At 42.8% G+C, this 12093-nt stretch overlaps 1 protein-coding gene across 1 annotated transcript in view; it reads right to left on the bottom strand.

The window, feature by feature from the left end:
• Positions 1–3551: 3551 nt before the first annotated feature.
• Positions 3552–12093, bottom strand: part of WIF1 (WNT inhibitory factor 1) — a 44643-nt gene continuing 36101 nt past the window's right edge. The window contains exons 7-10 of the mRNA XM_065681858.1: positions 11260–11355; positions 7379–7474; positions 6573–6668; positions 3552–4388 (exon numbers count right to left, since the gene is read on the bottom strand). Of these exons, the coding sequence (XP_065537930.1) occupies positions 4267–4388; positions 6573–6668; positions 7379–7474; positions 11260–11355 (410 nt within the window). The 3' untranslated portion in view covers positions 3552–4266. The remainder of the gene's footprint in view (positions 4389–6572; positions 6669–7378; positions 7475–11259; positions 11356–12093) is intronic.

Here is a 12093-nt window from a genome sequence, read left to right as displayed (position 1 = left end):
TAATAGAATATGTTGTTCTAAGCCAAAAATACAGAGTAGTTTGCACTGAGGACCATGCAAGCAGTTGTGCTCAGCAGGAGCTGGGTGCTGGAAGCTATGCACCGTAGCTCGCAGCCACCCCATCAGAGAGCTGCAAGAGAAAATAAACAACAACTGGGATTCATTTCACTTGAGGTTTCTTTCTTAACTCAATGCTTTTCCATGTAAAGCATCATGTGAGCAAACCTTGGTGGCAGGTTTTAGAGATGGAGAGGGCACCCCTGGTTTGGCTATGGCTTGGCTAATTGTAGCACCTTGTGACCTCACTGAACATGAAGTTATATTCACACTGCAAGACCCGTGGGATTTAGTGGGATTTAATCTCTGTTACGGATGAGAGCACTTTTGGCTGGTGCAGTTTCTCTAGACTTGAGCCGAAATGACTGCAAGGCCCAGAGCTGCTGTGAAACTGTGACTCTGAGCTATACCTCAACACCTCCAATGTAATGCCATGAGCAGGGCAGGCACCAGAGAAACCCTGGCATAACTTCAGGCCGTGTCAGGCAGCTCCAGCACTGCTGCTGCCAGATCCCCCCTTAGTATCTGCATGTAGGATTTTTTTCCATAGTGGGAAAACTCAGTAGAACAGGTGATGCAGAGCAGTGAGAGGGAGGGAAAGGTAACAAATCTATCCAGCAGAAACAAAGCTGCAGTGTTTGAACTAATAGCACTAGGTCTGGCCAAAGCTTTGAGCCTGGCTTTTGGAGTTTGAATCTTCCAGGCAGCCAGTCATCTGGAACAGCTTTGATTTTTTTTCTCTTTATCATTTTTTTTTCCTTAATATTGAAGCTGAAGCTGGAAGAACAACTGGACCGTGCATTCATACCACATGGGGAAAGAGTGCCAAGTCCTTGTAGCCAGCACTGCGTCCCAGTCAGAGACACACCATGAGCATCGCTCAGAGTGCACGGCAGTGCCATCCCCCTGCTACCCCAGCAACACAGCCGCAGAGCTTGCTTTACAGGCAGTAATGAAGTTATCCCACTGATGCACGCATAGCACAAACAAGAAAAAGACCCACGTTCTCTCCAGCTCCCAAAGAGTCAAGTGAAGAGGCATTAAAAGTGACATATTTGAAATCAAGTGGCAAAGCCAGAATTAAGGGGATAATAACCTCAACTATAAATTACCAACCCCCACCCCCCCCCCCCCCCCCCCCGCCATGTACATCGGTTCACTAATGGCAGTGGTACAAAAAAGGCTGTTTGCCCTTAGGGTGTCTGTCTCTGTTTTCTTTCTGTGCCTTATGTACTTGTCCTTTGAACTGTTGTGCACACCTGGACATAGCAGGATGCCAATATTAGATATCTGAATTATTGAGCGCTATTTAGAAGCACTTTGTAAAGCTATGATTTTGTCAGTTGCTTAAGTTGGGATTTCTGGGATAGAGCTATGGTGATTTAACCATTTATGTTCTTTTACCAGTTTTCATCATCTCCTAGCTGCTGCTCACAAGTACAATATATGGCATCTTGCTCTGGCTAACTCCAAACTTTACAAACAGTGTTGAAAAGGCAGTTTCTGTCTGACTTACTGTAGTATTTTGACTTCTTACTCTAACTCATTGATGGGGCATACATTTGTTTTTCCCCATACATATGTCCTGTCCAGTGAGAGGGAGTGATAAATTCTGTAGTTCATTTTGTAATGACAAAATTGCTTCCAACTTTCTACAGGCCTTTTTCTGAGGAAATAAGGTCTTCTTTTAGCATTGCCAGATATCACGGACTGTAACTTTAAACTCCTCTGACATGGGGGGCTGCCTCTACGCAGGAAACTTTGTGCTCACAGTGGCATTAAAGGCAAAGTGGTGGAAAATCTGTGTGGAGAAAGTTGATGCTACGTAAGAAAAAGAGTTGTGTTACAGTGTGGACTTTTGAGGAGTACTTTTGCCTTTCATAACCTTTCCAACCATATTCTTCTCACGATTAATGATCTTTCCAAAAATCAGTGGTGAAACCGAAAACAAAGCAACAGCATTCAGCGTCTTTGGAACAAGTAGCAGAATAAATTGCTCCATAGAAAAGAATCCACTTGCTATTTTTAAGGAAGCACTTTCTAAGAAACTGACAGGAGCAGAAAAAGTTCAGCCAAACTATCTGAGGAATTTTAAATAAGAAGTTTCTGTGCTTTTTACTGTAGAGTGTGATCACTCACTCAAGTCAATCTTCGCTACAGAAAGAGCAAAAAGCTGGCAAATGTGACATACCTGTTTGCACACAGCTCCTGGGGCATCCTAATATTAATCTCATTCTTCCATCACTTTTTAAGGAAAATCTCAAAAAGGCTCCTCTCAGAAAGTGCCTTCTCCTGTGCCTCAGACTCCATTTTCCATTCTCTTCTGATTTGAAGACGGTGCTCTTGGGAGAGCACTGGCTGGGGGCAGAGGCTGAGCTTCCTTCCTGTCCCCCAGCCCGCTTTGCTGGTTGCAGTGAAGGGCAAAGCCCAGCTCTCACTCACAGCTGGTATTTTACCACCAGAGACCCCACGCCCCAGGCTCCCCCCCAGCAGGACGGAGAGGTGCCAGGGGTCCCACGGGAGACATGAGGGCTGGGGGACCACCACTTTGGAGCCCACCAGCCATAGCTGTTACACATCCCTGCCAAGAAAGCTCCTTCTTCACCAAACCTGAGCTGTTTTACTGCCATCCCAAGGAGGGGTATCAGGCAAGCGGCCAAACCACCTCTTAGAGGCTGTTTCTCATTACTGGGGGCCCCTGCCCCTCCTTCCCCAGCTGTGTTTCTCCCTGCACCAGACCAGGAGTGCTGCAGCCATGTGTGGTAATGGGGGGTCGGGCTTCTGTTGGATCAGGCTTGATAGGCAGCATCTGCAGTCCCACCACAAGAAGGACAACGTAAAACCAGATCCTTAGGTAGCTGTCCTTCCTTTCTCTGGCCTAAGAAGTCTTCTTATTTAGCCTATGGGTCCACTGACTGAATAAAACCAGCAAAGTCAGGTTAATAAACTGAACTTTGTAACTCAAAACCTCTCACTCATTAAGATTAATTTTATACCCCAAATTATTTGTTATTTATTTATTTATCTCCCAGATAATACGGTTCTCAGAACAGTACAGCAAGGGTCAGTAATTATTTGTTGAAGTGGATATCGCTCTTCAGCACTGCCAGAAACCATTTTCATTGCTTCCTGGCCACAGCACATGACAAACTGCATGGCCCTTTGCTGTCACAAGAGACAGCACCCAAATCTTCTATAGTCTGAATCAACACCACATGCGAGCATGACCCTTGAAAAGAAAACAGTGCAGGAGGGAAAAGGAGGACATGGTGGAGGCCAGATACAGGGAGATAAACACCTGGTCTTTGGTGCTATTCTGCCCTTTGCAATGGCGTAAGAAGATGTTGCTCTTTTGAAATATTATTAAGAGCTGTAGGACTTGAAGCAGAGACAGGGAAACCAACTCCACTGTGCCACTGTTTTATGAGGGTGCTCTAGACAAGCCATCATGCCACCCCAGCGCTGATGGGACCACAGCAGGCCACACAGAGGAGTACTCGAAAAACTAAAGCAGCATCTTTATTTTATACATAACCATCAGTATAAAAAGTTTATTACGTAAGAGCTGTTTTGTTTACAATATATTATATTGCTTCAAGCTGATGCAGAAACTTCATACATTATAGTGCTACTTAGTTTGCAATGTATTACACTGGTTAAAGGGCACCACCGTAGTATATTTTTAATACACATTACTTTGCAAAACTCTTAAGGCCAAAGATAACATTGAATTCAGTTGTTCAGCTTTTAAATTAGGCAACATATTTATTTCTTTTTCTTAGGGAAAATACTAACTACACAATAGCAAAAACGTAAAATGCACCTTTCTTTTGTCTCAGGCAAATGAAATCTGAAGTCAATGACATGGTTCAGGCTAGCACCTTTGAGGTTTTCTGCTTGAAAATTGTTACTTAATTTTTGGGAAAGATTTGCAGCTATACAATCAGAAAAGGAAGTTTAAATGTAACTGAAGTATAGTACAAAACACCATCCACAGCACTGAAAGAAGAAGCCTATATAATCATGCTATAGAAGTATTTATAAAACTTAAAAGGAATAGTAAATATCAGCTCAGTGGTTTATAATGAAGCTAATAAAATTCCAGCCGGTAATCTTAACTGTAATGAACAGCGGTTTAACATTCAATCCATGAGAGGTTAATGAAGGCTATGAACTTTATGTAACACGAACCGTTTCAGATGTTGGAGTTCACCAGATATAATTGGATTCGGGTGGAACATGCCTCTCCTCTGCCCTTTTTGGCGAAGGCGTGTGCTGCCTGTGTTTGCTGCCTGCTGGCCTCAGGGCGCTCAGACCGCTGGCTCCATACCCTGGAAAATTATCCAGTTCAAGAGAAAAGAAACCACAGAAGTGGGCTCTCAATCCACAGCTAATATTTCAAATGGAAACAGTCTCCCCTGTTTGAACAAAGGATTTTGCTGTGCCCTGCACAAGTACTCACTCCTCTCTGTGCCCCCCGGGATGGGCAACATGCTGCAAGACGGAAAGATGCTCCTGTCTCACCAGGGAGCCCAGGGGACTATCAGCATGGCCAGGCTGTCACTCAGTCCTCGGTTCATGCACGCACAGCCCATGCCAGCTGGGTGGGAGTCATGCTGATCTGCTGAGGACCGGCTCTAAAGAGGGGCATGAGCATCCCCCAGGGGAGAATCTGCACCAGCTACCTAAGCTTGGGTTTGGTTTATGGCTGAATACAAAGAGAAAAAACAGCAGCGACAAAAACCACCTCGGGGCCGGGGTTGGGGGGAAGCAGTCTGAAACAGGCTAAGCAGGGCTGCTTTGTTGTGGAAAATGAAAATGACCAATAAAAATGGAATTCAAAGTATTATGTTGTAATTATTTATAGTTTAATTTACCTATCTCATTACTGAAAGCTGAAGGAAATTACTTTGAAAAACCAAGTCCCCCGTTTGATTTTTTTAACCACTTCTTTTTAAGACAACAGATTTACCAAGGAGCCATTCATTTGATGGAGTATGAAGTAAGTCTCTCAAATTGATCATAAATCTGCTCTCAAGATCAGGAGATGTTTAGCTTTAGTTGCGAAGAATGACTTGCAGTACATGCACTTAAAATAAGAGTGAATTTTACCCAAATGGTCTATTCTCCGTTTCTTTCCTGAATACAGAGAGTTTTGCAGTGCTAAACACAGCAGGACTACCCAAACCCCAGCTAATGAAGGCTAGAAAACTTTGGAGCTGGCAATAATCTGTGGCTATTGACTCCTCATAACAAGGCAGTTATGAGTTTTGGGTTTGTCGTACACCTAATTACTTCTTTGGGGATGGTCACCCATAGCAAGTATTTTTATTCACTTGCTATCGGAGTTTTTTATAAGAAGAGTATGACAGGAAGAAAAAGTTCATATAGAACCTATGAACTGAAGTTCACATAGCTTCATTTCCATATAATTTGTTTCTAACCTTAACTAACATTGTTATTTCTCCTTCAGAGAATGGCATGAATAGTTAACATAAGTCCATTAACTAACAGCACACTAACAGTCCCCAAACCTAATTTTCACAGCAAAATCCACTTTAGCTAGATAATACTAATTTTTTAACAAAAAAACTGTATTTATTCGAAAACATTTCAATGTGATAGAAATCACAAGCATCAACAGCATTTAATAAAAACAAACATTCAGTTGATGCTGCAATACAGGTTCACATTTTTTGTGGCTAATTCGTGGGTCTTATAGCTGCAAAATCTCTCAACTTTTTTTTACTGACACTTAAAACACTAAACACGAATTATTGCAATTATTGAATTATTGAAAATTATTGAACATAGTGTTACGGCATTATTGCACATGAAATATTAAAATTAAATCTGAAGTTCTTACTGGATATACCCAATTGTATTTCAAATAATTTTGTAGTGCTGTTTTAAACCCAGTGAAGTGATCTGTTGCTTCGATAGGTGTCAAATGGACCAATAATCACAACAGAAATGTGTTTTGAGGAGTTCAACTTTGCCTTGAGACAATATATTTTGTAGTCTGTGGAGCATGGGTGGGAAGAGGAAGAAAAACGCTGAAGTTGTTAAGCATAGATCTTGCAAAACTCTTCAAGATCTCCCCATTTTCTAAAGGACATTTCATTTTTCTAAGTTTAAATCTGCTTTAAAACCTGACTTTCATTTCTAAAAATGCATACCCAACAGTTAAAGCTAGCCGATATTACTAAAGAGAACTGAAGGACTTTATATCCCTTCTGTACTACGGGTGGAAGACGTGCAAGGTCATCTAGAAATTTTGTTGATACCAGATTCTGGAATTTCTAATGCAAGTGTGATGTTGGTGAAACACTTTCAAATTATTCTGAAGGGGTTTTTTTAGCCAAAATTATGGAGTATTGAAAATCTTTGGTTTATTGTTTGGATTAAAGATTATAAAAAATGGAATGCTGGAAAGGCTCCTGGAACAGTGATTTCCAAAGCATCCCATGTGTAAGATCCCCAATATGGATTCTCAGGATTTGTTTCTCACTTACTTTTGTTGCAATGTCTCCCGTGCCAGCCTTCTTTGCACTGGCATTTGTTGGGCTCAATGCAGGTGCCGTACAGACCACAACTGGGTTCACAGACAGCTGTAAGAAAGCAAGAGAATACACCTGACCTCTCGACATTTCATTCAGAGACAGAGTTGCGTATTTGCTTTCCCTGCTCTTCCCCACAACGGGTTGGTCCTGGCCCAGGCTGGGGCTCTCCCAGTAAATCTGTGCCTTTGCACTCGGTGTGTGCAGATCCCCAAAACAGTTCACACCCCCTTCACCTGTGAGGTCTGGCTTAGAGGAGCAGATTGAACAGAAGAGCTCAGTGTCAACCAGAAGCAGCTGGAGAAGGAGGGTAGGCCCCAGCATCCCTCCCACAAAGTGCTCCCACTGGATTTTAACATTGCAATGTATAACAGAATCATAGAATAGTTAGGGACAGAAAGGACCTTAAAACCATCGAGTTCCACCCCTTGCCATGGGCAGGGATGCCTCACACTAAACCATGTCTCCCAAGGCTCTGTCCACCCTGGTCTTGAAGCATTTCTCTATTACCAATCTGCTATTACTGAGCTGACACATTCCTGTTTTATACAGACTCAGGGTACAGAAGAAACTGTGGGGAGGCTTTTGTAAAGAAATGTTTCTGGTTTCAGAATTCCCTTCAGTCTGGTGTATGCTGAATGTCCATAAAGTACATTAATGAAATACTTTGACAACAATTAGTGCTGACATTTTGTACAAAGATACTGCCCAGCCAGCTGGATCACTCCCACAACGACTAATGGAGTGGCTTTGGTACTTACGCTTTGAACACAGGTCCCCCTGATAGCCTTTGGAGCACTTGCATTTATTCTTACCAGTACATTTGCCCCCATTTCGACATGGCTGATGGCATTTACCTAGAAATTGAAAACATGAAAACAGTAGTCTTAGCCTCCTGCACCTCCTGGAGGCAATGTCTGAGAAGCCTGTCTTGTACCCAAAAAACTCATTGGATGCTGGGTGTAAGAGTGTGCGCTATGGATCCATAAGGAAGACTCTGCTGCATGTCTGTCCTTCCAATTTGTACTCATTCTTCTGCTTTGAAAATATGTCAATAATTTGGCACAGCCAAAGCCTGTGTGTCCATACAGCTTTTGTCTGGATTTGTGCCACCCAGACTCCGCAGAGCTCTCCATGTGACCACTCAGTATTACCTTGTGCCCTTCTCACACTTTGCGGGAGAGACAGCACTGTACAAGCTTCATGTTTGCAAAGGGTGAGGTCCATACCCAGGGGACACAAGTAGAAAAAACCCTGGTGTTTTTCAAGAGAGATTTTAAGCAATAGGATGCTCAGGAACTAACAGGTATGGCCGCTATGTACAGACAATAAATTGTCTGTGCCTGTTAGAGTGTAACACAAGGCTGCGGAGCACCATGATGCTGTGGATGGTGCAGTGAGGGCTGTTCCACACCACAGCCCAGAATGTGAAGGTGCATTAAAAAAGCATGCCCTTCTTTCCTGTTTGCAAAGAACAGAGCATCTTTGATAACAGTAATCAGTACTCGAAGACATTTTCAAGGATTTTAGTCTGGAAATTACTTTCCTCACATTCCTATTCCCACTTTGGCAAAGGAAGAGGTTGGGTCTGGCGGTGCTGCTGTAAGAAGGTTTGTTTGGCCCTGACACACCTGGGATGGAGGAGGTCTATGCTGGTGGAGGAGATCCACGCTCAGCTTCCTGTGGGGCCTGACCTGCTCCAAGAGCCTTCCTCAAACTTAATGTCAAGTCTCCCATCAGCAGACTGTCAATCCCTTGTTAGAATTTGTCTGCATTATTGAACTAGCTAACTCTTCACTCATCTCTAGGAAGGGCGAGCACAGTGCCCGTAGAGGGAGGCTCAGTGCCACCTCCCAGGGCACTCTTGGGCAGCCAGAGACTACACCCTCAGTTCCTTACCTCCTCAGTGGCCATACAAATCAGTGCAGATTTTCTCACTGTTGTCCACAACAAACAAAATAGATCTTCCTAAATTTGGCACTAATACTTCCCTGAGTCTGTGAGCAAGCAAAATCTGGAACCTGGAGCAACAAACTGCTTCCTTTCCTTTTTTATTATTTTTTGTAAAGGATGCTAACTAAGACCTGCAAATGATAATTTAAGCATCAACACCAGCTTGCTGTGCTGAAAATCTCAGCAAATGCACTCAGCTCACAGACTGCCCCCTTGGGAGCTCAATATCCCAGGCAAAGCTTACTCTTCTCTCAACCCCAGCAGACTTCTATGATGCATGTGTGTATCGTCAATATAAAAGCAACATTTGTTCCTAATGCACATAATTATTCTAATAGCCCTGAAACAAGCTTCATAACCAGCTGATGGAACAAACAGTGCTAAGGAGAGTTTCTGCAAAAGCATCATTTTGTCACAGGAGCCTCTGGAGAGGGAACCTTTAGGTATTCAAATTTGCAAGCATTTGGATCCCAGGTACTTAATGACTGAAAGGAGCAATGCTAAGGAAATCCATGATTTTTCGTAGTTGTCGAGGTGAATCTGGAGAATATGGGTCAAGGGATGTGATGCCGACTTCCACAGAGCTGCGTTAGGCAGGCGTTTCACTCAGCACAGCCCAACTAACTTTGGACTAGGAAATTTTCACAGAATGAAGGAAAGAGTAATAACCCTCTCTGTTATTGACTGAGAAATAGAAAAAGCAAGAAAACAGCTGGTGACAAATGGCAGAGGAATCCAAAACAAAATAAACCCCTCTGGACTCCAACTGAAACACTGATTAGAGACAATGCATAACTATAGCTAGAAAAAAAATCTGGAAGACTGTGAATGCTCATTAGTATTGTAGACTGGGTCCAATACATTTCCCAGGGGTCTTACAGAGTGATTCAACTGTTAGACAAGCACTCTTTAAACAACACTAAAAAAGCCCCGAACAACTTTGTAGTTTTCAGAAGATGGCTTTCTGCCTGTTGACAGGTTTTCCCCCTTTGTTATTTCAAGACCCCCATGACTGAATATAGCTGGCCCTGGATCTAAGGAAAGAAACTAAGCTGTGTTTCTCTGGTGTTTGTAAGCCTCGTCTAGCATTTCTTGCAGCCTTCCACTGTTGGGCTGGCATGGGTGCAGTGCCCAGAGGTGGTAGCAGCCATCAATCACAGTCTAACAATTGCTGTCTGAGCTTTACAAAAGCCAAGGCAAGTGCACAGCTTTCCTTGCTCTCATCAACATCGTCCTCGTTCAGCTCCCAGCATAGTGTGATCCTGAATTTAATTTCTTTCATACAGGAACTAGTTTAGTGCCTGTATTTTGATTAGTTTGAGTTACACAGGTAAGCCTTCACAAGAAATTGAAGTCACCTGCACCTATCCCAAACAGCAGTAGACGAATATGAGCTTGAGTCCCGCAGACAGATCAGTAATATCAGTTCTAAGAATTCTCCTCAAAAAACCACCACTGACATAAAATAGATGCTTCTCAAATTTGAACCAAACCTTATTTATCACCTGAGAAGTATCAAAGCTGACTGTTTGGGAACCGGAGAAAGAAACGGGGTTCTGTCAGAGTGTCAAATTGACACTTGATGTCACTTGATGTAAGCAAAGGTGAATTCAGAGGAAACCCGCACTGTTATTGCTGAATCTGATCTGAATTTATATCAAAGGACAATCTTTATTAAGTCCTGTATTGGCTGACAGCACGTTAAGAGTTTATTTCCATGTGTTTCTGAAGTATCTGATGATACGAGTTTCAGAACTGTGAGAAGATCCAGTGTCTGTAAAATGTCATACATATTAAAAAATCAGCTCTTAGGTAACCCAGGTCAAATGATGCACTCTGTGCTTCTGTGAAGATGCTGGGGAACATTGGAGACGTTATTTACAGCAGGAGAAGCTCCTTGCACAGTGTCCTGTTAGAAGCTTTAAGCCCCGAAAGAAGGGCCTGGGAGTGCGTTCTCAAAGTGCTCATACTCCATTCAAGTGCGGGGAACTATAGAATTAATGCAATTTAACAGAGCTGTGAGAAAACTCTTCTTTTAGTTAGATCAAATACTTGACAGCTGACCTTCCAGGTCTGCTCCGGCCTAACCACATCTCCGTGACCCCCAGCTTTACACAGCACACTTAGATCAACCATGAGCTAAAGTGTTTTGAATGCTTTGATGCTAAACTTCTGAAAATAGCAGAACTTTTGATGTTTGTGATGCAGATTTGCAAGTTGCCACGTGAATGCAACTTAATATGTTACATGAAAGTGCTTAGCTCTTACAGTTCAGTTCTTCCTTTGCCCCAAACCCTTCCATTCCCAACTTATAGTAGCCCTTCGACAGATGTGAGCTCAAACCTAATTCGCTGTGCCCAAGTTTGAATTGCCAGAACGTTTGAAAATAGCTGCTCCACACAGGCTTGGCGCAGCAGCACATCTGCCACAAAGAATTGCTTGCATACTTAACACCTTGAGCATTGTCACCAAACCCACTTACTAGTAAAACCAAAGAAAGGTATGGGATGAAATGGTCTAGCAATGAGTCAGACTTATAAGCAGGAAACTCCTTTGGAGGCATGTAGCATCTGACCCTCTGAGGGCACCAACCTGCCATGTGAGACCCTCCCTGTGAGCCCAGCAGAGGCACGTTGACACTAGAAGAAGCTGACATAAGTGAAAGGAAGCACAGGGAGATGCTACTCACTTATTTCACATTGGTCTCCTTCATATCCTGAAGGACAAATGCATTTTCCCAGATAGAAACACGTTCCTCCATTGAAACAGGTTGTTGTACAGTTTGCTGAAATGAATAAACCAGGAATTAACTAAGTCAGTAATATGAAGTCAATCTGACTTGGCCTTAATGTTTTCTACTGCTCATCGTAAATAAATATTGAGTATGTTTTAAGAAGTTGTATTAACATCTTTTCATCCGGTTTACAAAGGAGGACTGAAATGTGTTTCTTCCTACATTGTGCTTGACACAGGCACACACACACAAGTCAATGTAGAAAGAGACAAGTGAACCAGACAGCAATAAGATCCTTGAGGACAGATTGAATTACATCTTTATCAGTCCTCACGTGTAAAGCTCTTTGAAGGATCAAGGTATTATTGCTATTGAAACTGCCAGCGTCTGATAAAAGGAGCACAATCTAGGACTAGAAGTTAATTCTACAAAGGATACTTCACGACAGCTCTGAATTAATGCTTTGACTAGAAAGAAACCTTTATAACATTTGGCTGTGTGGTGACACAGATGCAAATGCTGTGTCCCTCACCTGCCAAGTTACCTACTTTGTGTTAGACATGACCTTTCACCAGACAGCTGGGATTCACATTAATTCTTCAAGGCATCAGAAGCATTTCATTTCAGTGCACTTTTGAAACATTTTTAAATGTGATAGAAGCCTCATCAAGGACTAGATACAAGTCAGGAGGACAATGAGAGCAACAGTCTGTGCAAGCATACCTGAAGGCCTAGGAAGGTTCCCATTATTTTGCTGGAAAGTCCACTAGGACCTTTTGCATTTATTCT

This window comes from Lathamus discolor, chromosome 1 (assembly GCF_037157495.1).
Source record: "Lathamus discolor isolate bLatDis1 chromosome 1, bLatDis1.hap1, whole genome shotgun sequence".
Lineage (NCBI taxonomy): Eukaryota > Metazoa > Chordata > Aves > Psittaciformes > Psittacidae > Lathamus > Lathamus discolor.
This window is presented reverse-complemented; position numbering and strand designations above follow the sequence as displayed.